A 27,478-nucleotide genomic window follows, 5' to 3' on the forward strand; every position below is an offset into this window, starting at 1 on the left:
GTACGGTTTCTACAGGGAGAAGGGGGAAGAGTGTTATTTAAAACCTTCGCTGCAGCTGCTGCAGCCTTTCAAGAGAATGATGTTAACTCACCACGAGGGGCCTTGATTTTTCATCTGGGAAATGTCTCAAAGGGGGTTCTTTAAGGGGGAAATGTAAGCAGCGCTAACCTCCACCCTCCCTCCCACGTGGTCTAAAGGGTGAGAGTAAAACATAAAAAGGGCTAAGTTGGCAGACATTTTAGACATTATTCATTGAAATCTAAAGGAAGGGTAAGGCTTGCAAATGCGAAGAAAGGGTCACATGTGAGGAGAGACTATCTAAGTGCAAGTTTTGTGCTTCCATCACTTACCTTAAATACAGAGCAATGGTATCCATCCTTGTTGGGCCCTCCTTTGACTTTACAAGACCCATGAGTCGGCTCTTCCCTTGGGCACAAATTCTGCCAAGGGACTGCCCACTCAAACTGCCTCTTGGCTTTCGGGACCCATTTCCCACGCTTGCTTCCATCTCCTACCAACACACCCATCAACACACTTCACCTGTTTTGACTCCTTAAAGGTTTGGTCCTATATTAACTACACGTGGGATAATCAAGCAGCTGATGGAGACTGTGAGAGGGTTCTAACAGCTCACACAAAATCCAGAGGGGCTGGCTTAATGTAAAGATTAATTCCCAGTGGATTAAAAGAACCCCAAAGACGTCAGATGGGCCTGCCACATTTCTCATACTCACCCTTCCCCTCTCTCCCTCCATCCTGCACTAAATGCCTACCAGACGCCAAGAGAAAAGAGCTTTATCCCCAACCTCACACTCAGAAATACTGTAATAAATAGCTCAGCTCTGGCTGTTCTTCATCTGGTGAGTTGATGGGGACATGATAATGCCAAGGCCATTTAGTGTAGAGCTAGGGAAAGATTAAGGAGGGTGAAAGGGCAGCCCTCTCAGGGAAGGGCTCAAAGCACCAGCTCCAAGTAAACCAGAAAACCTCTGATGCACTGGGGCCGGCCTCAGAGTCCAGGTCCCTGAGCCCCTCCTCCCTTTCACACACTAGGTGTGGCAGATTACTGTACCCAACTATTCCTTGCCCACCCTGTAAAAGAACAAAATATTCCTGGCTGCCAAAAAATGACTTGCACTACTTCCTGTGAGACCAAATCCCTGCCCCACCCTGCCACGGACACTGGGCTTTGCATGGGCTTTGCTTTGGTCAGTAGATATAGATGCTAGTGTTTCCACCAGCTCTTTTTCCTCTCCCTCTACAAGAATGGCATGTTCCAAACAGGCGGTGCCCTTCAGCTGGGACCCTGAGGTGAGAAGATACACACAGTAGTAGCCAAAGCTGGTAACCAGTGGCGTGCGGTGTGGATGAAAAGAACACATGGCTGTTGTCAACCTGAGATCTGGGAGCTGTTCTTGCAGCATAATCTGGTAAAGGCTAACATGCTGGGGTCACAGACTCAATGCTTACCGGCAAGCAAAGTAAATGAGTGAGGCAGAGAGCAGGTAAGACCACGGGGATGTGGCAGGGCTGTGGATGGCAGAAAAGAAGCAGCCTAAGGTTAGGCTCTGTATTAAACTCCGTTACCAGTTAAAATAAAAGGTGCTATTGATGTGGTTAAACATCAGAGGCCAAGATTTTAATAACACAGCTGACTAATACTACTTGAAAGCAAACATGAAGTTAAACACAAAAAATATAATGACCCAACCTCAATGTTTTTCATAATCATTTAACTCTTTAGAGGTCTCTTAAGTGCCAATCTGTAGTTAAAAAGGGACAATCTTCAAAAACTGGCAATTATTCACATTTTACTGTTTTTTGTCTCATCTTAAAGTGAAGTTATCTTTTATTTTAAAAGTTCTCCCTCTGTAAATTATTTCTTAGCTTCCCAAACACCAATATAAAGTTACAAAAATTTGATCAAATCTAATCCTACCACAAAAATACCCACCATCTGTGTCTTTTTTTTTTTTTTTTTTTGCGGTACACGGGCCTCTCACTGTTGTGGCCTCTCCCGTTGCGGAGCACAGGCTCTGGACGCACAGGCTGAGCGGCCATGGCTTACGGGCCTAGCCGCTCCGCGGCATGTGGGATCTTCCCAGACTGGGGCACAAACCCATGTCTCCTGCATCGGCAGGTGGACTCTCAACCACTGCACCACCAGGGAAGCCCCAATCTGTGTCTTAAAGAAAGTGACTCCCGGGGGGTGGGTGGTGGTGGTGGGATGAATTGGGAGACTGGGATTGACATGTATACATTAATATGTATAAAACAGATAACTAATAAGAACCTGCTGTATAAAAATAAATAAAATTCAAAAAAAAAAAAAAAAAGAAAGTGACTCCCGTATGGATGGGAATTAGCAAGGGCATAGATGGATTCCACAGAGTATTTCATTTAATTGATTTTATTGTAACTGGATCAGGTCTGAGAGGAGGGAAAAGGGAATAGCCTTGTTATAAAGAATCAAACATTATAATGTTTCTAATTGAAATTAAGCTTTTCTTATAGGAGAATTATAAATATATGAGTATTACAAGAGCTGACTATATATTTTCAAGTTCATATTTTCTGCCAACAGATTTGATCTTTCACCATCATGTAGTCCAGAAAAAAGGAACCACTTGTCCCGTATCAGGCATAATGGGAAATTGCACAATCCCAAGAATACAGGGGCAAGGAGTGCTTCTCTTGGACCAACTAGCAGGTCAAAGCTGACCTACATCACCACTCCTATGAAAAAACGTGCTTCTTCATGACATGAAAATCAGACTTGATTTTAGACCACATAGTAGGGCTTTCCTCTTGATGTGAAACTAATAACAATAGCAGCAGTGGTTTTTTTTTTTTCCTTTTTATTCTCAAACTGATTGTTAATGAGAAAAAACACGGAGCAGTTAACAATGCAACTTGAATCTTTAGTCTTCTCTTTCCAGCTCAAGCACTGAAATATGACACTCTTTTCATAATATTCTGGCCATCACGTTCTCTCTTTTCTTTTTGGCTTCAGAGTCCTTTCCACAAGGAAACATGCTGCCTGGCACTCTACATTACTCCTAATTTCCAGGTGGAACAATGAGACAGATGAAGTGACATCTAAAAACACCAGGGATTATATTTTTAAAAACAAGACAATAATTCAGATCTTCTTGCTTTAATTCTTCTCTATATTACCACGAAGAAATATTTATCAAAGTTCAAGAGATTACTGATATGGAATAATGACCAATATCTACACCTTAATGGAGCTATTCATAATAAACTCATCAGTGAACTGGAAAAGAAGTTTAAATATAAAGAGTGATTTTTCACTATTCTGTTTATACAGTATTGAAACAACCATAACAATCAAACACCCATAAAAGTGCAAAACTTTAAGTAACATTAAATAATAATCGATAACTGAAATACTGCAACATCCTGAAGTATCTTCCAAATGACCAAAAAGAGATGAAATTTTGTTCAGTATAACTTCAGCTGTTTTACACACAATTATATATTTTAAAAAACTGTAACCCATGTAAGATATACACAAAACCCTGAACTGACTAGATTGTTCAATGAATAATACTCCACACTGCTTTGTTGTTATGGACAAATGAGCTTATAATTCAATGAAACCCATTTAAGAAGTTTTAATCTATAGAATGACATTCAAATTGTTTGGTCCTATGAGTTTTATTAACAAAAACCTCCCATTCCTTTATAAGATGTTTAATTCCTCTGAATATCATCTTTAAAAGTCCTGACTTGATTGTTGTCAAAATAAACCACAGGTCAAGTACAACCCTCCAGTCTCCAGCCTATATAGCCTCTTCATGAGTTTCAGTTCCGTGTAAGCCACACAGTGACCTTCCCATGAGTTTTCCATTGGAGATTTCATAGTCTAACTTTAACGTTTTCCACAAAGTATCCCTCCCTTCTCTAGGCTTTGGGTAGAATGTCAAATTAATAATGGCATGTGGTGTTCCTTAGCATAACCTGCCAAAATGTGATAATTTCCTTGGAAGAAAAGCCATGGGCTGCAATCACGCGTCTGAGTTGACAGACATCCAAATGGATCCTATATAAAAAGAAAAGGTTGGTGTCTTCCGGAATATGAATGTCCACTTTTAATAAATTCAAACAGATCCCAACATAAACATCTTCAAACTTGATGGGTTTTACGTGACTCATCATTTCATAGATTCTTGGCACCAAATCTCTGGACATTATGTAACCCAACCCACTGCAGTAGGGAGGAAACACCTTGAAGGGATACTCCTGGTATGAAATATGGGTTTTTTGGTAAAATCCTCTATAAGAATAATTATCAATTAGAGGATAACCTGTGAAAAACTTCTCTGAGTGGTTTAAATTTAAAAGATACTTCACTAAATTGCCAGTATTGATGAAAACATCAGTGTCTGTCTTCATGATGTACCTGGCGTTGGGGCAAAACTCAGTTACCCACCTAAATGCCATAATCGTTTTCAAGGTCAGGTTATTGTACGTGTCTAAAAAATCCTGTCGTATTATGTCGCCATAAAGGAGGTGTTCATCCTCTAAGGATAATGCTAACACTTTGTCTTCCCTTTCAGCCTGTTGGCCTAATAAGAAAAATGTAAGAACCTCATATCCCCACCAAGACTTCTTTTCACCCCAAGTAACTCTAATGGCCTGCCTGGCTTTCACATCTGAGGGGCGTGAGGTCACCAGGATGACCAGAAATGGGTTTTGATGAGAGCAGTTCGAATGCTCTCGAAGTGTGAAGCGGAAGTCTTGTCTGTAAATGGGCTCATACTCATAGAAGTACATCCAGTTCACGCGTTCTATCACATTGTAGTGGGGAAGACTGAGATACCACATCACCAGGAAGCTCAGGAGCGACAGCAGCAGGAGGCTCCATTTCAGGGATCTCAGTGACATCCTACCCGGAAGAGTGGTCACGAGTCCTGGGGCCATTCACAGCAACTCAGGAGCACACGAGCCTCGGGTTCTGGAAGATTTATTAAAGACCTGCTTAGTATGCCACCACGCAAAACACATTGTCAAATGATACCTGATCATCTACTTAAGGAAAAAGAGGTGGGAGAACAAAAGTTCCAAAGCAAAACCAAAAATCCTGAATTAATCTACTTAACTTCATTTAACTAGAAGCAAACGGATACCAACAACCAAAAGTATATTTCAGCTTTTTACATCAAGACCAATGTTAAAAACATATCCTCAATTACTTGAGGAAAATTAATACTTCTTGTTTGACATAACTGTTGAAATAATTCTTTACTTCTTTTTCATAATGGTAAAGAAGAGAAGCAGTTTGCTTTATTTTTTACTGTAGATTTATTTTGTAACTCCCCCATTACTCATCTTTTTCTGTCCCTCTGGATATCCAGAATAAAATCATTAATGCAAAGAGATATTATCAGCAACATGTCCAAATAAACCAAGGGTCTTTCTCAGCTGTGTGATCTGATGTGAATTCTAGCAAATCCGGAGTAAGAAAAACCCAATAGCTACAATTATTCACGGTGACCTGCTTGATATGGGATGAGATAAACGTGGAGATGCTTCCCCTGAAAGGTGAGGCCTCTAAACACAAGAAGGATAACCATCTCTGGAGTTTTCAAATGCACAAGACTATGAAATAGCTTTTACCTGCCCAAAATACCACCCCAGCCCCCTTTCTACCTCATTAGCTGAACTCAATGCTCAGTTTGGACAGCAAGTGCTTAAATTAAAGGCCTGCCCATAGTATGAGTTTTTGTGTGTTTCCCATTCTAATCCCACTCCCATCTAATCTAATCTAACTTCCCTGTTCAGAAATCCTGCACCAGATCAGAATCATGGGATGGAACCTCCTAAAACACTTGCTTTTACAGGGAACTTCTAGCTGAGACAAGAAAACTGAGCTAGGAGACATGGCACATTCACGGTCGCAGCCTCAGCTCTGCTTTGGATCCCAAGGATAAGGTTGGTTTACAATTCGGGATCCCACAGGGCTTTCCTGGTGCCATGATCATGGGCCTCAGTCCAAAGACATTCATGTACTAAGTGTTTACTAGAACTTCAACATCCACAGACTGCACCAGGCACTAAGGAGGCCAAAGGAAGAAGGAAATGGGAGGAGTGCAAATCCCAAGGCAACATGTAAACATGTCACAGCAATATAGTACAGACTGTTTATGTCAAATGCTAAGGAACTTCAGAATGAGGGACAGATCAACAACATAAGGGGCAGGCTGATGAAGCTTCTGACCATGGCCTTTCACCCACAATCAACTGGGGGAGAGATCCTGGGAACCCAGAATTTGCTATGGAGGGCATACATTAATGTCATTATATGGAAAGGCTGGTCTACCAAGGGTTCTACCTTGGGGCAATCTTAGGTCTTTGGACACACAGTTCTTCTGCCTCTTAATACATACAAAAATGACAGGATCTCGAGACTCTTTGTCCTTTCCCTCTGGCCATATCTTACCTGCCCTGATTACTTCTTGCTACAATATCCTTTCCTACCTCTAATGTTTTTTATATTTTAAGTCACACAGTACAATGGAATGTTTCGGCAAACTCTCTAGTCCAGTTTCATGTATATGTGTCTTGCCTTTCCACTTACATTCTATGACCTTGTCAGAAAGAACATTTTTCTCTTGACAAGAGTACAAGACAGAGACCTACAGCAAGAGTGCAATGAACACTGACCTGTCTGATATGCTATTTCTATTTGTATAAACATAAAATGTAGGTCTACCCATCCCACCCCTGTCCTCCTTTCTCCCCCTTGCTAGCCTTACACAGCTAGCTCCCAGAAAAACCTGAAACAGAATAGACCTAGAACGAGAATTATGGAAGGAATTAATATCTTCTTACACTTTCTCTTCACCTGGCTACTAGACACAGCACAACCCTAGGGAGCTCCATCTAATCTCAGCCATCGATGACCTGTACATTTATTACAACTGTTATCAAATGGCAGTTTTACATCTCATTCTAACAAATTGGCACACTATAACAAATTTCGGACAAATGGAAGGAAAGCACCCTGAGTAAGAGGCTTCATGTATAACTGCACACAGGCAATGAAGGCCTGGCTACTCTTCAATAATGGGAAGAACTCAAAAACAGCAAATCTTACTATAAAAGTTATCCTATATGCATTCTACAAGCCACAGTTCATAAATATGAAATTGTGTCTGTAGTTATGAGGTCTACTGCTTATGGGCCTATGAAGAAAATAAAGTAGCAGCAAAAAGAAGAGGAACTATCTATTCCAAAAGTGGGGGAAGGTCTTTCAAGGATTGGCTGGAACAGACATCAGGTTACCCACAACACAGGTGGCTCCAAAGGCAGAGATCAGAGCCCACACCTAGCTCTGTCCTTTGCCAACCAGGGAGAGCTATGGGTATGTTATTTATCTCTGGAAGCCTCAGTTTCCTCATTTCTACAGAATGAAGATGTTAATACAGTGTGAATTAACAGATGGCCCGTGTCAGGTATGCAACAAACAGAGGTTGTCATCATGAGCCGTGTTCTACCCTTTGCAGCTATTCCATCCTGTTTATGTTCACTAAATTGATTTTTATTGTCAAAAAGGATTATCCTAAAGAAATAACCTTGATGAATTCTTACTTGATGAATGTTTCAAAGCGTCAAAAGATTTTATTTCTTACCTTCTTGATTTATTTCTTCTGAGTGAAAGACCTTCAATTTCATCAACTGAACATTCAGAAGCAAGTAGTAGTCAAAAATAGTGCTTGAAATTTCTGTAAGATATGTAAGAAACTTAACAGCAACTACTTATGGGTCAGGGAATTAGACGTTAAAGAGGGGAAGGGAACCCCCTTCCCCATTCCAATTTCTTTCTGAACATATGCTGAAATAAAACGTTAAAAAAGCCCACGAATCCACAGAGTTCAGAGAGCTCATGGGTTCATCATGGAAGAAGAGCACTTGGTATTCAAGACGTAAAACCTCTAAGTCCTCACGTCAGATGGTGTCTTATGACATGCTACCACAGTTCCACTTCCCTGGATAAAGAACTCAGGCTCACTAAAAGAAGTGAAACACGAAACTTCTAAGAGACACTCTGCTGGTATCCTCTCTTTAATTCTCTGTTCCACACACATACACAGAAGGTAACTCTGACATGAGACTGTCAACTACCACTTCCCAATCCACTCCCTCCCCTTTGAACCTCTATCTCTACTTACAAATACCCAAGACACATTAGTAAACTGAAAACTATGAAGCACATCTCAATTCCTGCCACACTTTAGGATGCTCATATATTGATTTTCATCAGTCAAATTTAAAAACCAGGATAGGAGGTGACAAACAGGAAGGCACTGATATATATCACTCCTTATACCAAAAACACTCCAAATGGATTAAAGATTCAAATGGAGAAAAATAAACTGCTAGGAGCACAGACACACAAAAAATACAAATGAACATTTAACAATTTTGAAGTGGGAAAGAACTTTTAGTTATCCCATCTAAGGAAACAACCCAGAACTCATAAAGGAAATTTTGATCAAATAAAAATTTCAGAAAGTTCTTGAACAAGGTTGAAAAGCAAAAAAAAATGTAATAAAAAGCACAAACAAGGTTAAAAGATTAAAACAAAAAAACAGGGAAAAAATATCTAAGATATTTATAATAATTTATAAGCCAAATAAGAGTTCATACAGCTTAATAAGAAATAGATGAATGCAAAAAGAGAATAAACAGCCAAAGGGGAAGTTCTCAAAAGAATTACAAATGATCAATAAAACAAGAAAAGATATTCAAACTCACAAGTAAGCAGAGATACTGACAAAAATCTCAAACTAGAAAATTAAGGGGGAAAAATGACAATACTTTGTGTGACGAAAAGAAGCATTCTTGTGCACTTTTTGGAGAGATTTATTAAACATGTATCAAAAACTTGAATGTGCACACTCTTTGACCAATATCACTGCTAGCAATTTATCTTAAAGAAATAATCAGGCAACTGTGCATAATTTATAATATAAAAAACTATTTTAAAGTCTCCCAATAGGAAATTGGTTAAACAAAATTATGATACATCCATACAACAGTATACATTTATTCATTATATGCAATGATGCTTAGCTATATTCTCTTGATATACATTACTTAGTGAAAAATGCAGTAGCAAAATTGCATATGTAGTATGATTCCTTTTGAAAGATGAAAAGACAAGTTTCCATAAATCCACATAGCCATACATGCAGAGCAAGATGTCTGGAAGGATGTGTCCCAATATGTCAATGGTTTCAATTCTGTGGACTTCCTGGAAGATTTCTTTCTTTCTTTTTTTTATCATTTGGATTTTCCACACTGTTTGTGTATTGTCTTTGTAAATAGATAAAAACAAAGTAAAAAAAATTGGACTTCATGCTTGCGTATCTCAAAGTTCCACTGAATGGTAGTAACCCTAAGCTAGCAGTTAGGATCCCAAGTTTCACCTTATCTCAGCTCTTCTCCCAAGGTGTGAGCATGTACAATTCATGATATTTCTAGTAGGTATTATCCTCTTTTGTCTCAGTAAATATTAACTAAATACAGTAAGCAATGATTTTTAAAATCCATTCAAAACACTGTAATTCTAATATAACTCTAATAGGATGTATTATTAGCTAATAATAATAGCATTATGTACACAGACAAAACCATTTATAAAGTATTTCAACAAATATTATTAGTTCCCCCCCAATAACCCTATATTGTGGGCCAACTGGTTTTACTGTACATATTTTACAGGTGAATTTTAGAGTTCAAGTAAAATGAAGGTGAAATAAAAACACTCTGAAATGGACTAGGACTTATAAAGTGCACAAATTCTAGTTAAAAGAAGTACCAAGGGAATGTATTTTAGTATGAAGAAAAATGAACTCAGGAGGAAGGAACGGAATTCAAGAAACAAAGGTAAGTAAAGAGATTATTGAAAGATAATGAAAACTAATAAATATACATAGTAAAAAAGAGAGAGAGAGTGAAGAACAAGCACAGAAACAGTATTTTTGGGTGTGGTTAAAAAAGTGAAACCAAAATACTATATAAAAATGATGTGGGGCCTCCCTGGTGGCGCAGTGGTTGAGAGTCCGCCTGCCGATGCAGGGGATGCGGGTTCGTGCCCCGGTCTGGGAGGATCCCATATGCCGCGGAGCGGCTGGGCCCGTGAGCCATGGCCGCTGGGCCTGCGCATCCGGAGCCTGTGCTCCGCAACGGGAGAGGCCACAACAGTGAGAGGCCCGCATACCGCAAAAAGAAAAAAAAAAAAAAAATGATGTGGTTGCTTTAAAAAGAGTTTCATTTAATAATGTGTATTAACCTTTAGAGTGACGACCCTGAAAGAACAGATACTGAACATATACATTCCACACAGATTAAGAAATAAAAGAAACAAAGCAAGCTATCAACTCAACAGAGGGCAGGAAAAAAGGAAAAAAGCAAAGAAAATGCATGGCAAACGGAAAACCACAGAAGGAGGTGGTAAAAGTAAATTTAAATGCATCTGATATCAGAGTAAATATAAACGTAAACTCACCTACTGAAAAACAGACTCTCAGACTGGCTTAAAACTCTGCCATATACTACTTATAAGATACATGCCTGAAACAAAACAACACAAAAAGTTTAAAAATTAGGAAATTTTTTAAAAATCAGGAAAATGCCAATCTGAAATCTGCTGTAGTTATTTATTAACATGTATTTAAATGAACAGCATTTAAAAGGGACAAGGAGACTTTGTTACTAATAAAAGGAACCAACATATACATTCCACACAGATCAAGATAACTTAACAATCATGAAGCTATATAAACATAGAAACATAGTCTCAAAATACATGAAGCCAACTCTGAAAAGTATGAATACAAATGGGAAAATCTATAATCTTAATAGGAGATTTTTAACAAATCTCTCTAAATAACTAAATACATAAAACAGAAAAAAATAAGGATGTGAGTGTTTCAAATAAAATTATTAATATTAATAGTCTTGATTTAGTACCTTTCATTCAATTAAAAAGAACAGGAATATACTTTTCAAGACCACACGAAACATTTACTAAAAAACTGATCGTGAGCTTCCCTGGTGGTCCAGTGGTTAAGAATCCACCTGCCAATGCAGGGGACACAGGTTTGATCCTTGATCCGGGAAGATCCCACATGCCGCGGGGTAACTAAGCCCATGCACCACAACTGCTGAGCCTGCATGCCACAACTACCAAAGCCCGCATGTTCTGGGGCCTGCATGCCACAACTACTGAGCCCGCGTGCTGCAACTACCCGCACGCCTAGAGCCCATGCTCCTCAACAAGAGAAGCCACCGCTTGCCGCAACTAGAGAAAGCCCGCGTGCAGCAACAAAGACCCAGAGCAGCCAAAAATAAATAAATAAATAAATAAAAATAAAATACTTATACTAAAAAAAAAACTGATCACATTAGGTTACATAATTTGTCTCCAAAATTCAAAACTTAATTTAACACAGGCCCCATCATCTGACCACAGTATTATTTCAGCTTAACTACCAAAACATATCTTGAAAAGCACATAAACAAACACACAAAAAATCCTGTCAGGAAACTCAAAACCCTTACACACCCAACTTTTGTTTAATCCATAAACTTAAAGAGAACACCAAAGTGGTAATCATAAAATACATGCAACTGAATACCAGCAATGTATAACATTTCAGTGAGGAAGATATTATACAAATCCCTTACTTGAAAATTACTGGGGGAGAAGACAACTCAATTTTTTTCTCTTGTTGTTTTGTTTTAAAGAGTGATTTGTAGTTCAGGGAAGACAAATAGCTCCAAGTGAAGAGGAGAAGCTCTTCTTTATAGAAAACTGCCAACTATGAATGTAGATAGAATGACAGAATAAGAAAACTTTCATGAAATTACTGATTGAGGCAATGATTATCAATCAATGTTTTAATCATCAAATGAAAGATTGATGGGGAATTAGACATTGTATGGTACCAAAGTAACACCACAAAGATTACTTGTTACTTGTAAGGACTGAAAAAAATATAAAATTCACAGTGAAGGAATGCTACCACTCTCATCCAATCATCAATCTCAGCATTATAAATAATGGAACAAACACATATTATGTGTCTCCAAATGAGATACAATGTGAAGTGTACATCCTAGCCAAAATGTTTAACTGGAATCTAATCACATTTTATATGAAATACAGAGAATAGAAGAACAAGCTAAGAACTCCACAGGGAAACACTCCAACAAACCCAGGAGGTGGGGTGTTCTATGGGACAACTAGCATGGTGTCTACAGCTAGTCAATCCCATAAAACAAGGGATGGCTCAAGATTAAAAGAGATTAAGAGACATACACAATTGCAGTGTATGATCCCAGACTGGATCCTGGAGAAACTGAAGACAATGTTGATATTAGGTGATGTGAAAAGGATTATTTATTTTGTTAGGTGTGATGATGTTAACTGAAAATGTTCCTGGGTAAATAAATGTGCTATACCCATACAATGGAATACTATTCAGCTATAAAAAGAAACAAAGTACTGATACTTTGTTTGGCTATAACATTTTATTTAAGAATTCAGAACATGGGGATGGCTTCACTGAGGAATTTACCAAACATACAAAGAAGAACTTATACCAATCGTTCTCAAACTCTTCCAAAAGACTGAAGAGGAGGGGACACTCCCCAAGTCATTCTATGAAGCCACTATCACCCTGATACCAAAATCAGACAAAGATACCACCAAGAAAGAAAATTGAAGGCCAATATCTTTAATGAATATAGATGCAAAAATTCTCAACAAAATACTAGCAAACCAAATTCAAGAACACAAAAAAAAGATCATACAACATGATCAAGATGGATTCATTCATCCCAGGGTCACAAGGATGGTTCAACGTAGGCAAATCAATCAATGTGATACACCACATCAATGAAAGAAAAGACAAAACCACATGATCATTTCAACAGATGCAGAAAAAGCAGCTGATAAAATTCAACATACATTCATGTTAAAAACTCTTATCAAAGTGAGTATAGAGGGAACATATCTCAACATAATAAAAGCTATTTTTGACAAACCCACAGCCAACATAATACTTGGTAAAAAGCTAAAAACCTTCTCACTAAAATCTGGAAGAAGACAAGGATGCCCACTCTCACCACTTCTATTCAACGTAGTATTGGAAGTCCTAGCCACGGCAATCAGAGAAGAAAAAGAAATAAAAGGTATCCAAATTGGAAAGGAAGATGTAAAAATTGTCATTATATGTAGATGACATGATACCATATATAGAAAACTCCACACAAAAACTACTAGAACTGATAAACAAACTCAGTACGTTAGCAGGATACAAAATCACCGTACAGAAATCTGTTGCATTTCTTTACACTAACAATAAAATGTAGAAAGGGAGAGTTTTTAAAAAATCCCTTTTAAAATTGCATCAAAAAAGAAAAATACTTAGGAATAAACCTCACCAAGGAGGAGAAAGACTTATATATTGAGAACTATAAGACATTGATAAAGGAAACTGAAGCTGATTCAAAGAAATGGAAAGATATACCATGCTATTGGATTAGAAGAATTAATATTGTTAAAATGGCCATACTACCCAAAACAATCTACAGATTTAATGCAATCCCTATCAAATTACACATGACATTTTTCACAGAACCAGAACAAATAATCCTAAAATTTATATGGAATCACAAAAGACCCAGAATTACCAAAGCAATCCTGAGAAAAAAGATCAAAGCTGGAGGCATAACCCTCCCAGACTTCAGACAATACTACAAAGCTACAGTAATCAAAACAGCATGGTACTGGCACAAAAACAGATATATGGATCAATGGAACAGAACAGAAAGCCCAAAAATAAACCTATACACCTATAGTCAATTAATCTTTGAAAGGAGACAAGAATATACAACGGAGAAAAGACAGTCTCTTCAGCAAGTGGTGTTGGGAAAGCTGGACAGCTACATGTAAACCAATGAAGTTAGAATACTCCCTCACACCATACACAAAAATAAACTCAAAATGGCTTAAAGACTTTATATACAAGACTTGACACCATAAAACTCCTAAAAGAGAACATAGGCAAAACATTCTCTGACATAAATTGTAGCAATGTTTTCTTAGGTCAGTCTCCAAAGGCAATAGAAATAAAAGCAAAAATAAACAAACGGGATATAATTAAACTTACAGGCTTTTGCAAAGCAAAAGAAACTATAAACAAAACGAAAAGACAAATTACAGACTGAGAAAAATATTTGAAAATGATGTAACTGACAAGGGCTTAATTTCCAAAATATACAAAAAGCTCATACAACTCAGTTACAAAAAAACAAACAACCCAATAAAAAAATGGGCAGAAGACCTAAACAGACATTTCTCCAAAGAAAACATATAGATGGCCAATAGGCACATGAAAAGATGCTCAACTTCACTAATTATTAGAGAACTGCAAATCAAAACTACAATGAGGTATCACCTCACGCTGGTCAGAATGGTCATCATCAAAAAGTCTACAAATAATAAATGCTGGAGAGGGAGTGGAGAAAAGGGAACCCTTCTACACTGTTGGTGAGAATGCAAACTGTTGCAGCCACTATGGAAAGCAGTATGGAAGTTCCTTAAAAAACTAAAACTAGAGTTACCATATGATCCAGCGAACCTGCTCCTATATATAGGAGCATATATCCAGAAAAAAACTCTAATTTGAAAAGATACATGCACCCCAATGTTCACAGCAGCACTATTTACAATAGCCAAGATATGGAAGCAACCGTAAATTTCCATTGACAGATGAATGGATAAAGAAAATGTGGAATACAATGGAATGCTACTCAGCCACAGAAAAGAGTGAAATAATGCCATTTGCAGCAACATGGATGGACCTAGAGATGATCACATTAAATGAAGTCAGACAGAGAAAGACAAGTATCATATAGCATCATCTATATGTGGAATCTAAAATATGATATGAATGAACTTATTTACAAAACAGAAATACACTCACCAACATAGAAAACAAACTTATGGTTACCAAAGGTGAAGGGGGATATGGGATAAATTAGGAGTCTGGGATTAGCAGATACAAACTACTATATATAAAGTAAATAAACAAGTTCCTACTGTATAGCACAGGAACTCTATCCAATATCCTGTAATAAACCATAATGAAAAAGAATATTTGTGTGTGTGTGTATATATATATGTGTGTGTGTGTGTATACACACACACACACACATATATATATAAAACTGAATCACTTTGCTGTAAACCACATTGTAAATTAACTGCACTTCAATAAAAAATAAAGAATCTAACACAACACTGTAAATTAACTGCATTTCAAGAAAAAAAAAAGAATTCAGAAAATGGGTAAACCTAAAAAACATTATGCTAAGTAAAAGAAACCCAACACAAAAGACCATATATTATATGAAATGCCCAGGACAGACAAATCTATAGACAGTAGGTTAGTGGTTACCTGGGGGTGGGTCAGTGACTGACTGCAAATGGACATAAAGGATCTTTTTAGGGTAATGGAAATATTTTAAAATTTGATTGTGGGGCTTCCCTGGTGGCGCAGTGGTTGAGAGTCCGCCTGCCGATGCAGGGGACACGGGTTCGTGCCCCAGTCCAGGAAGATCCCACATGTCGCGGAGTGGCTGGGCCCATGAGCCATGGCCGCTGAGCCTGCGTGTCCGGAGCCCGTGCTCCGCAATGGGAGAGGCCACAACAGTGAGAGGCCCGCGTACCGCAAAAAAAAAAAAAAAAAAAAAATTTGATTGTGGTAATGGTTGCAGAACCCTGTTAATTTAGTAAAAATCATTCAATTGTATAATTAAAATGAAATAATTGTATGTTATGTAAGTCATACCTCAATAAAGCTGTTAAATTTTTTTTTAATTAAAAAATATTTTCCTATTTTTAAGAGTCATACACTGATATATTTAGGAGTAGAATGTCACAATATCTATAACTAATTTAAAATATTTCAGTAATAAAAACTAAAGAGAGTTAAGAAAAGAAAAAAATTCCCTCTCACGTATTTCTGGTGGAGTAAAAAGTGGTAACACCTCTATGGAGGGCAGTTTGGAAATACATACTTATACAAATTACAAATACATTTATTATTTTATCAGTAATTTTGTTCCTGAAGTTTATTTCAGATACAGGTGCATATGTCCAAAATGATGCATGTATATAAGGTTATTGGCTGCAAAATTGTTTGTAACAGTAAATAATTAAAAATAAGCCAAGGGATCACTATGAGAGATTTCTTCTATAAACCATGATACATCCACCCAATAGAAAACTTTACAGCAGTTAAAGAAAAAAAGAATAAGGATGTTCTCTAAATACTGACACGGAAAGATTTCTAGAATACATCAAGTGAAGAAGTAAGATATAGAACAATGTTTATAATATGTTAACTTTTGTGTTAGAAAGGAATACGAAATAAAACCAATATTTGTATGTACATATGAAAAACAATGGAAAGACACACATAGTGGACAGAGAGGAATGCAGTGGATAAGAAAGAAAGGTGAGAGCACTTCTTTTTATATTACTTTGTTATACTACTTGGCATCACTTTGTTATATTACATTGTTACCTATATATATTTTAAATATTATTTTGACTCTTATACTTGAATACATTAAAATTCAAAACAATGAAAACAAAAATTTTCCCTCCTCATTTAAAAAAGTGCTACAGGGCTTCCCTGGTGGCTCAGTGGTTGAGAGTCCGCCTGCCGATGCAGGGGACATGGGTTCGTGCCCTGGTCCGGGAGGATCCCACATGCCTCAGAGTGGCTGGGCCCGTGAGCCATGGCTGCTGAGCCTGCATGTCCGGAGCCTGTGCTCCACAATGGGAGAGGCCACAACAGTGAGAGGCCCGCGTACCGAAAAAAATAAATAAATAAAAAAATTAAATTAAATTAAATTAAAAAGTGCTACATATGAAAATGCACTGAGTATTACTAAAACAATCCTTACAGAAAATTAACTTTTAAAAATAATGTACTTTTTTAGGACTTCCCGGGTGGCACAGTGGTTAACAATCCGCCTGCCAATGCAGGAGACATGGGTTCGATCCCTGGTCCAGGAAGATCCCACATGCTGCAGAGCAACTAAGCCCGTGCACCACAACTACTGAGCCTGTGCTCTAGAGCCCGCAAGCCACAACTACTGAGCCTGCGCGCCACAACTGCTGAAGCTCACATGCCTAGAGCCCGTGCTCCGCAACAAGAGAAGCCACCGCAATGAGAAGCATGCACATCACAACAAAGAGTAGCCCCCACTCGCTGCAACTAGAGAAAGCCCGTGCACAGAAACGAAGACCCAATGCAGCCAAAAATAAATAAATTGATAAAAAAAGGAAAACATAAAAATAATGTACCTTTTTAAAAAAGTAGAATAACTTTATATATTTTTTGTATCCATGTAATATATTTTTTTGTGTCCATGTGATATATTTTTTTACTGGCTTATAATTTACATACAGTAAAATTCATCCTTTTTGTTGTACTGTTCTGTAAGTTTTGATGCTTATGTAACCACCAGCACAATCAAGATATGAAACAGTTTCATCACAACAAACATTCTATTGGTGTCCCTTTGTAATCAATCCTTCCCCCAACACCCAGGCAACCACTCATGTTTTTCATCCCTATATTTTTGCCTTGACCAGAATGTCACATAAACGAAATGATATGTTATGCAGATTTTTTAGTCTTCTTTCATCAGATTAACAGATAACATATTTTAAAAAACAGATTGAAAATAAATGATCTGAGTATAAGAAATTTTTTAAATTCCTATGTTATTACTAAGAAAATAAAAGGAATAATAAAGATAAAACAGAAAATAATAAAAAACCAATACAGATGATTATTAAAAAAAACAAACATTAGGAATAGAAAGCAAGTTCCTTAACCTGTTTAAGAAACCATAGCAAACTTAATGATGAAACTTCAGAAGTATTACCATTAAAGTCAGGAAAAAGACAAGGATGCCCACTATCACCTCTACTATTCAGTGTTTTTCTAGTGAGCCTTACTATCCCCTAAACAAGAAGAGGAAATAAGATATAAAAATTGTCAAGGAAGGGCTTCCCTGGTGGCACAGTGGTTGAGAGTCCGCCTGCCGATGCAGGGGACACGGGTTCGTGCCCCAGTCCGGGAAGATCCCACATGTCGCGGAGTGGCTGGGCCCGTGAGCCATGGCCGCTGAGCCTGCACGTCCGGAGCCTGTGCTCCGCAATGGGAGAGGCCACAACAGCGAGAGGCCCACATACCACAAAAAAAAAAAAAAAAAAGCTGGAAGATAATGTTAACTTTTTTTTTTTTTTTTTGGCTGCACCATGCAGCATGCGGGATCTTAGTTCTCAGACCAGGGATCAAATCCGTGCCCCAATTTTTTTCCTTTTTATGGCTGAGTAATATTGCATTGTATATATGTACCACATCTTCTTTATCCATTCCTCTGCTGATGGACATTTAGGTTGTTTCCATGTCCTGGCTATTGTAAATAGTGCTGCAGTGAACATTGGGGTGCATGTGTCTTTTTGAATTATGGTTTTCTCTGGGTATATGCCCAGTAGTGGGATTGCTGGGTCACATGGCAGTTCCATTTTTAGTTTCTTAAGGAACCTCCATACTGTTCTCCAAAGCAGCTGTTATCAATTTACATTCCCACCAACAGTGTAAGAGGGTTCCCTTTTCTCCACACCCTAATGACTGTCATACAGAGTGAGGTCAGAAAGAGAAAAACAAATATCGTACATTAACACATATACGTGGAATCTGAAAAAACTGGTATAGATGATCTTATTTACAAAGCAGAAATAGAGCCACAGACGTAGAGAACAAATGCATGGATACCAAGGGGGAACGGAGTGGGTGGGATGAATTGGGAGATTGGGATTGACATATATACACTATTGATGCTGTGTATAAAATAGATACCTAATGAGAACCTACTGAATTGCACAGGGAACTCTACTCAGTGCTCTGTGGTAACCTAAACGGGAAGGAAATCCAAAAAAGAGGGGATATATGAAATCCAAAAAAGAGGAGATATATGTATATGTATAGCTGATTCACTTTGCTGTACAGTATAAACTAACACAACATTGTAAAGCAACTATACTCCAATAAAAATTTTAAAAAAAACCATAAGGAACTCTTACAACTCAACAGCAAAAATTAAAAAAAAAAAGATCCAATTAAAACATGGGCAAAAGACTTGAATAGACATTTTTCCAAAGAAGATTTACAAATTTACAAAAGGCCAACATGTATATGAAAAGATGTTCAGTATCACTAATCATCAGGGAGATACAAATCAAAACCACAATGAGATACCACCTCACACCTGTTAGAATGGCTACCATGAAAAACACACAAGAGATAACAAGTGTAGGTGAGGATATGGAGAAAAGGGAACCCTTGGGCACTGTTGCTAAGAATGTAAATTGGTTCAGCTGCTATGGAAAACAGTATGGAGTTTCCTCAAAAACTTAAAAATGGAACTACCATATGATCCAACAATCCCACTTCTGAGTATATATCCAAAGAAGATGAAATTATCAAACCTCAAAGAGATATCTGCACCACGATGTTCACTGCAGCATTATTCACAATAGCCAAGATATGGAAGCAACCTAAATGCATATTGATGGATGAATGGATAAAGAAAATATGGCATATACACACACACACACACACACACACACAGGAATATTATTCAACCATAAAAAAGAAAACATCCTGCCATTTGTAACAACATGGATGGACCTTGAGATCATTAGGCTAAGGGAAATAAGTCAGAGAAAGACAAATACTGCATGGTCTCACTTATATGTGGAATCTAGACACATTTAATTCATAGAAACAGTAGAATGGTGGTTGCCAGGAACTAGGGGATGGGAGAAATGGGGAGATGTTGGTCAAAGGGTACAAACTTCCAGTTATAAGAATGTGTTCTGGGAAATCTAATGTACAATGTGTGGACCGTTTAACAATAGTGTATTGTTAGTACTTGAAAGTTGCTAAGAGAGTAAATCTTAACTGTTCTCACCACAAAAAAACAAAAACAAAAAACAACCCACGACCCCTGCAGTAGAAGCACAGAGTCCTAACCACTGGACTGCCAGGGAAGTCCCGCAATGTTAACATTTTTGATGAAGATCTATCAAGCCTGCCTCTCCTCAGGAAAACATAAGCCCCCATCCCACCAGCTGCCACTGCCCTCATCCTATCCCTGTTTCAGCCACAAGGGCTTCCTTTCTGATCCCTGACTGTGTCAAACTCTTTCCCTCCCTCAGGGAGTCTGCCCTTGTTCTCCCTCTAACTCAAAAGTTAGAGGTTCTTGGAAAGTCTGGCTCCTTCTCATGCTTTAGGTCTGAGCAAAATGTCATTTAGGATAGTCCTTTCCTGGCCCCTTATCTCAAGTAGTTCCCCCAGCCCCTATCTTCTATCACATTCCTCATTATTCTCCTCTAAGCCCTTAACCCTACCTGGAATTCTTCACCAGTCTGTTTGTTGTCTGTTCCCTTCACAAGAATGTAAGTTCATGAAGAAAAGGCCTTGCCCATCTTGTTCAATGCCATATGCCCAGAGCCTAGCACACAGAAGGTGCTTGATGGATATCTGAATATTGTACAAATGGTCTGGTAATGTGCTTTTATCCACTTAACATATTATGAAAATATTCCCAAGAATAAACTGAATCCAAAAGTAAATTCCTGAGTTTCTGTTAGATTATGCTTACTCTTCTTCAGCTATTTTCTAATACAAAGCCTTATTCTAATAGGCTGTACTGATTCTGATAATGTTCATTTAAAAATAAAAGGTCCAGACAGGGAAAAACAAACACACAAACAAACAAACAAAAAACACATTTCAATGAAATTCTGGGCCCAAGCATGCTAGATTCAGAGTCATCCAAGGAGAAAACATGAGCTAACTATTAAAGATAATTACTGGAAACTCCCTGGCGGTCCAGTGGTTAGTACTCCACACTTCCACTGCATGGTCTGATCCCTGGTTGGGGAACGAAGATCCTGCCCACAAGCAGCCAAAAAAAAAAAAAAAAAAAAAAAAAAAAGATAATTACTAAACTGCTGCCAGTTGTGCAACATTCTGACTTCTTCTGCATAAAACATGATACTACAAAGGAGTATAAATCCTAATTGCCTAAAAAAGGTCCTATGCATATAGGGTTTAATACAAAATGATAGGACTTCCCTGGTGGCACAGTGGTTAAGAATCCGCCTGCCAATGCAGGGGACACGGGTTCAATCCCTGGTCCAGGAAGATCCCACATGCTGCGGAGCAACTAAGCCTGTGTGCCACAACTACTGAGCCTGTGCTCTAGAGCCCGCGAGCCACAACTACTGAAGCCCGTGCCCCTAGAGCCTGTTCTCTGTGACAAGAGAAGCCACCGCAATGAGAAGCCCGTGTACCACAACAAGGACCCAATGCAGCCAAAAATAAAATAAAATAAATAAATTTATTTAAAAAAATACATATCCTTGAAGAAAATTTCCCTAGTAGTACCCTCTCAAACTGAACACATTAATTCATAAACAAATATAAAATTCTGTCATTCTTACCTTCTCCAATTATATTAGAAACAGACAGAACCAGTGATGTCTGACTACCACTCTCTCTTCCCTTTTCTTTCTTAAGCCAGTGGTTCTCAAACTTTATTGCATATTATTATCTCTTGGAGAACTGTTATTATTATTACATCCACTGTATGCTCTCTCTAAGTTACTCTTTTTTTTTAAAATTTGGAAACCATTTATTTATTTGCTTGTTTGTTTGTTTTTGGCTGCACCACACAGCATGTGGGATCTTAATTCCCTGACCAGGGATCGAACCCAAGCCCCCTGCTGTGGAAGCACAGAGTCTTAACCACTGGACCTCCAGGGAACTCCCCTTACTTTTATTTTCTTAATTTGTTCCATTTACAAACCCTGCTGTTAGCTCCTGATGTCTCTTACATGACACTCTATGCTTTATAACACATTTAAACATGCAAATAAATCCGAGTTGATCCATCTTCCCCCTGCAAATCAGTAGGCCTTCTTTTAGAGCCCATGGATTATGTTTCCTATAGCATCTTAAAGTTCCTAATGTTCTGCTACCACGCACATAGAAGCCACGGAACTACTAATAGGTCCACGATGCCAAATATGGACTTTTTTGTTCCTCCTCCATACACATGCTCCCCTCTCCAATGATCCTCCCCCCAGCCCCACAGTCTTCCTACAACTGGGGATGGTGTGCATTGTCCAAAGTCCTACAATAGGTACTTCTAGCAGCTGGAGAACTACAAAATACATGAACCTTTTCAAACTGAGGTATGAGATATTTAAGAGGCATCAAGCTACTTTAAGGATTAAGCATATTTGATAAGACTTACATTTCTTCTTGCTTTGAAGCACACAGTTGGAAGTATAATAGGGAATCAAATTTTATTTACTGAATGAATGAACTGCAAACACTACATGTGCATAATTTAATAATGCTTAAAAATGAAATATTCTTTACTCTGTCGGGGCGAACAAAGTTAACGTCAAAAATAACTTGCTTTCTATCTTACCTAACTTCTTCATACTCCCCTCTCTCCGTAACTGTAGCAACAGCACCTGCCTGGTCCTGGCACTATAGTAAGTGCTTTGGAGACCTGCTCCTTAGTCAGGGGCTCACAGGCAGCAGAGCAGGGCTGGAAATTCAGGTGTCCTCACCCCATAAGGGAGGTCTGGAACCTCTGCAGTACAAGGCATCCTTCCTGACTTGTTTTCTCTCTCTAGTCCGATGTCTTCATACTTTCCTCCATGTAGTGAAGCACCTCTGTTCTTCCCCAGGGATAAAGAGTTGACAAAGCTAAACCACAAACTTAAAAAAAGGGAAATCCTAAATGCAAACACAGTTCAATCTTCAAGCAAATCATGCTCAGCTCTTTGTAATTCTCACCCAAACAATTTTTTTTTTTTTTTTTTTTTTTTTTGCAGTACGCGGGCCTCTCACTGTTGTGGCCTCTCCCATTGCGGAGCACAGGCTCCAGATGCACAGGCTCAGTGGCCATGGCTCACGGGCCCAGCCGCTCCGCGGCATGTGGGATCTTCCCGGACTGGGGCACGAACCCGTGTCCCCTGCATCGGCAGGCGGACTCTCAACCACTGCGCCACCAGGGAAACCCTCACCCAAACAATTTTTAACAAGTCTCTTCCAAGTACACTTTTCAGAAAGGGCGGAATTGCTGAGGGGTAATAGTGTTAGTGAGTTTATATTCCAAATAACTCTGAATGAGCTCCCACACTTCTGTAAACGTAAGTGAACACTTCGACACAGAAGCAGTGGCCATCAGGAGCCAGCAGAGTCACTAAGAAAATTTCGCCTAACCTCATCTCCATATTCAAAAGGGTTCCTTGACCAGAAGATCAAGGGAAGCCTTAGATAACACACAAGAATTAAGCTTCTCTGAAGATGGCAGTGCACTGAAAGGTCCCTCTGAACAAAATGGAAAAAGCTGAGTCCAATGGCAGTGCCTAGATGGTTCAAAATCAGCTGATCCACCTTGGCCAGTGGATTTTTCACAGCCAGTCTTTTGTTCAACACACACCTCTTGGGCTCAAGCTAGACCGTGAGAATACAGTATTGACTAAAACAGCCAAAGACCTGTCCTCCCACTTATGTTCTAAGGCTGTTAGAGCATCTTTGTCAACCTGGGAGAAAATCTCTAGGGTTTAATCACAGGCCTAGCTTTAGCCTTTTCCTGTTTAACACTTCTTATGAAAGACAAATGAATATGGGTTTATTCAATTTTGAAGGCAAGACAAAGCAGGAAAAAATAGCAAATTCATTAGAAGATATAATTGCAATCTAAAAAGCTTTCAACAGGTTAGAATAGAGCCAAAGCAAGATGAAATCTGACGGGGAAAAATTTACTGTCCTATATCACAGTTCAAAAAACCAACTGCGTAAGAGAGGATGGGAGACCATTTTAACACCCGTCTAAGTTAGGAAGACCTAAAGGTTTTAGTTGAGTATGAATTCAGTATGAAGAAAGGTGATGATGTAAAGGAATAACTGGAGAGTCAGGAAACAAGGATTCTAGTTCCAATGGCTGGGGGAGGGGGCAAGTTATTGAATTTAGGGAGTTGCTACTCTCATCAGAGCCTTTAAGGGATTGGGCCAGGATACCTCTCAGATCCCATCTAGCTCCACCAGAACAAAGATAATGCTCACTTCTGTACACTGCTGTGTCCCCAGCACCTAGCACAGAAAGCATTCCCCAGGTGCTTGTAAATGAATGGCAGTGCTAACAGAAATCCTACAGTTTAGTACCATAATGTGCCTCCCTCCCCCAGCACACACACTAAAGCCCCTAACACACTCTTGGGTTCAAGAAAGAGAAAGGAGTCTGGGCAAAAGGGGTCATAAACCCATAGCCACATATATGTTCCATTTTAAAAGGATCATTGACAAGTTAGATTTATAGTTGAGAGGAAGGTTAAGGGTTTGGTTTCTCAACTCCCATAATAAGAATTGGATGCAGTAGTGGCCGAAGGAACTGAGGAATGTTCTGTTCTGGGGAAAACAAAAGCTTAGAAGGGCCATGGTAGATGCTTTCAGATATTTTGAACAATACGTCAGTGTAACTCCAGAAGGCAAATGGAAGCCCAAAGATAAAAATCAGTGAGGGACTTCCCTGGTGGCACAGTGGTTAAGAATCCTCCTGCCAATGCAGGAGACACAGGTTCGAGCCCTGGTCCCGGAAGATCCCACATGCCGCAGTACAACTGAGCCCGTGCGCCACAACTACTGAGCCAGTGCTCTAGAGCCCGCGAACCACGACTACTGAGCCCGTGTGCCTAGAGCCCGTGCTCCGCAACAAGAAAAGCCACTGCAATGAGAAGCCTGCGCACTGCAACGAAGAGTAGACCTAGACCCCGCTCACCGCGACTAGAGAAAGCATGCACAGCAATGAAGACCCAACGCAGCCAAAAAAAAAAAAAAAATCAGTGGGAAGGTTCAGTATAGATTACTAGAATGGGCTGCTCCTCACCAATAGAAATCTTCAAGCAGCTGGCAGGAATGTTACAAAGGTTAATTCCTCACTGAGTTTTAAGTTATTTTAGATAACTTCTAAGGTCCCTTCCAACTCCAAGATTCCATGACTTTGTTATTCATGTTTAAAATGTAGCATACAGAAAGGTTTGGGACTTCCCTGGTGGTCCAGTGGTTAAGAATCCACCTTCCAATGCAGGGAACGGCGGTTGGATCCCTGGTCGGGGAGCTAAGACCCCACATGCCGTGGGGCAACTAAGCCTGGGCGCTCTAGAGCCCACGCACCACAACTAGACGGGAGCCTGAGTGCTGCAACAAAGATCCTGCAACTAAGACCCAATGCAACCAAATAAATAAATAAATATTTTTTAAAAAACCTTTAAAAAGAAAAGGTTTCATTTTGCATAAAATTTTAAAATTGTTCCATTTTTAAGAATGAATCTGAAGTACTCAATAAGTTTAATAAAACCCCCCATATGAAGCATAACTCTCTGTGGTTGTTATACAGTTTTAGGTAGACAGTGAGTATAAATACCTAATGCTCCATTATTATTTCCCCATTCTGCCCTTGCATCCCCTGCTGGTTGCAGTGATACCGCCTTCAGATATTCTGAGATGTATGGGAGAATGCCCTTCATTCTAGCCTCATTAAAATGGAAACCTCCGTGCTCCCTTGGTGGCGCAGTGGTTGAGAGTCCGCCTGCTGATGCAGGGGACACGGGTTCGTGCCCCGGTCCGGGAAGATCCCACATGCCGCGGAGCGGCTGGGCCCGTGAGCCATGGCCGCTGAGCCTGCACGTCCGGAGTCTGTGCTCCACAACGGGAGAGGCCACAACAGTGAGAGGCCCACGTACCACAAAAAAAAAAAAAAAAAGGAAACCTCCAGCCTCTTGCATGTTGAGGTAGAAGACACCTGGGTTTTTAAAAACCTATTTTAAAAACACATATCATATACCATTTGTAAACAAAGTATTTTATTGTAGGAATAACAATATATGGGAACACAGCGCTCTGCAACCATGGGCTCCACTAACTTTGGATCAAAAATATTCAAAAAAAAAATTCCAGAATGTTCCAAAATGCAAAACTTCAATTTGCCATGTGTGCTGGCAACTATTTACATATCACTTACATTGTATTTACAACTAACATAACTAAACGTTATGTTTTACATAATATTTACATTACATTAGGTATTACAAGTAACCTAGAGATGATTTAAAGTATATGAAGGATGTGCATGGATTATATGCAAATGCCATGCCATTTTAGGGACTTGAGATGGATTTTGGTATCTGAGGGAGTCCTAGAACCAATCCCCTGCAGATACTGAGGACAACTGTGTTTTATAGATTTCTGGGCTTGTGGCATGTAGGATCTTTAGACTGAGAAAGATGAGGAGCGGCCAAAAGTAGTAGAACCTGACAAGGAAAATTCATTTGAGATTTTCTCTTTGCTCCTGCCTTATCTGCACTTGTATCCAACACACTCAAAAAATGTACTCTTTGAAATTTGTAATAAGTTAGACTTTTAAGCAGGGTTTTTTTTTTTTTTTTAAGGTTAACTGGACTCTTGGGCTTAAGTCTGTATCACTTCTACAACAATTTACAAAGCACATTTCACAACATGGTAAAATGGGTATCACTATCTCATTTTCAGAGACTGGTGCAGCCCAGATACACGCAGACCTGGAACCCAAACTTAGGTTCAACTCCAAATGCTGTGCTCCTTCTCCAGAGCACAGTGCCTGTAGAAGAGCCCAACCTCACGCCCAATCCCATAGCCTCTTGAGATTCCTGGGTCGGGAGCAAACAGTACAACAAAAGTGGACTCACTCTGCCCTGAGTGGTAGGCAGTGGGAGGGAGCCATGTGACAGAGTGGCCTGTGGGAAGAGGCAACAGGATAACCAGGTTGAGAGAAGCTAGGAAAACTGGAGCAGAGCAAAGATGACACAAGTCAGGCGGAGTAGCACCAGGGCTGCCTTGAGAGCTGGGCTGCCTGTCTCTGTTTTGCTACAAACAGCTTTACTCACTGGAGGAAGAGGACAGTGCAAGCTGCTCTAGTTAACACTTCTTCCCATTGTTGCCCTAGGTGAGGAGTATTACAGATCTTTGTCATTCTTGTCTGTCAAGCTAAGTTACTGCTTCCCTTGTCCTTAGCTATTTGAATGTATTTCATTCATTCATTCGATATGCCAGACATGTGTTACAGGCTAGGCTGCCTGGCCCTCAAGTTGCTGACACCATGCAGAGCATGGAGGAAGGTTCATGACTCCAAGTTTTAGACTGAACATTATGAGCAAAGCCCACCTGAAGAAGATGGAGGGACACCCACCCCCAGCTCAAATGTCTCCAAACCTGAGGCCACCGTTCAT

General features: G+C 39.2%; 1 protein-coding gene across 8 annotated transcripts in view; it reads right to left on the reverse strand.

The window, feature by feature from the left end:
• Positions 1–2,450: 2,450 nt before the first annotated feature.
• The window catches only part of B3GALNT1 (beta-1,3-N-acetylgalactosaminyltransferase 1 (globoside blood group)), a 28,915-nt gene continuing 3,887 nt past the window's right edge, over positions 2,451–27,478 (reverse strand). For 6 of the 8 annotated variants that reach the window (XM_060100010.1, XM_060100013.1, XM_060100009.1 and 3 more), the window contains 3 exons: positions 10,541–10,605; positions 7,659–7,751; positions 2,451–4,981 (listed from right to left, as the gene is read on the reverse strand). In XM_060100010.1, coding sequence (XP_059955993.1) covers positions 3,952–4,947 — 996 coding nt within the window. In that variant the 5' untranslated portion in view covers positions 4,948–4,981; positions 7,659–7,751; positions 10,541–10,605 and the 3' untranslated portion in view covers positions 2,451–3,951. Of the gene's footprint in view, positions 4,982–7,658; positions 7,752–9,218; positions 9,346–10,540; positions 10,606–11,721; positions 11,856–27,478 lie in introns of all 8 variants that reach the window. The other 2 variants (XM_060100007.1, XM_060100008.1) reach the window with 2 other exon arrangements.

The sequence above is a fragment of the Mesoplodon densirostris genome, chromosome 5, assembly GCF_025265405.1.
Source record: "Mesoplodon densirostris isolate mMesDen1 chromosome 5, mMesDen1 primary haplotype, whole genome shotgun sequence".
Taxonomy (NCBI): domain Eukaryota; kingdom Metazoa; phylum Chordata; class Mammalia; order Artiodactyla; family Ziphiidae; genus Mesoplodon; species Mesoplodon densirostris.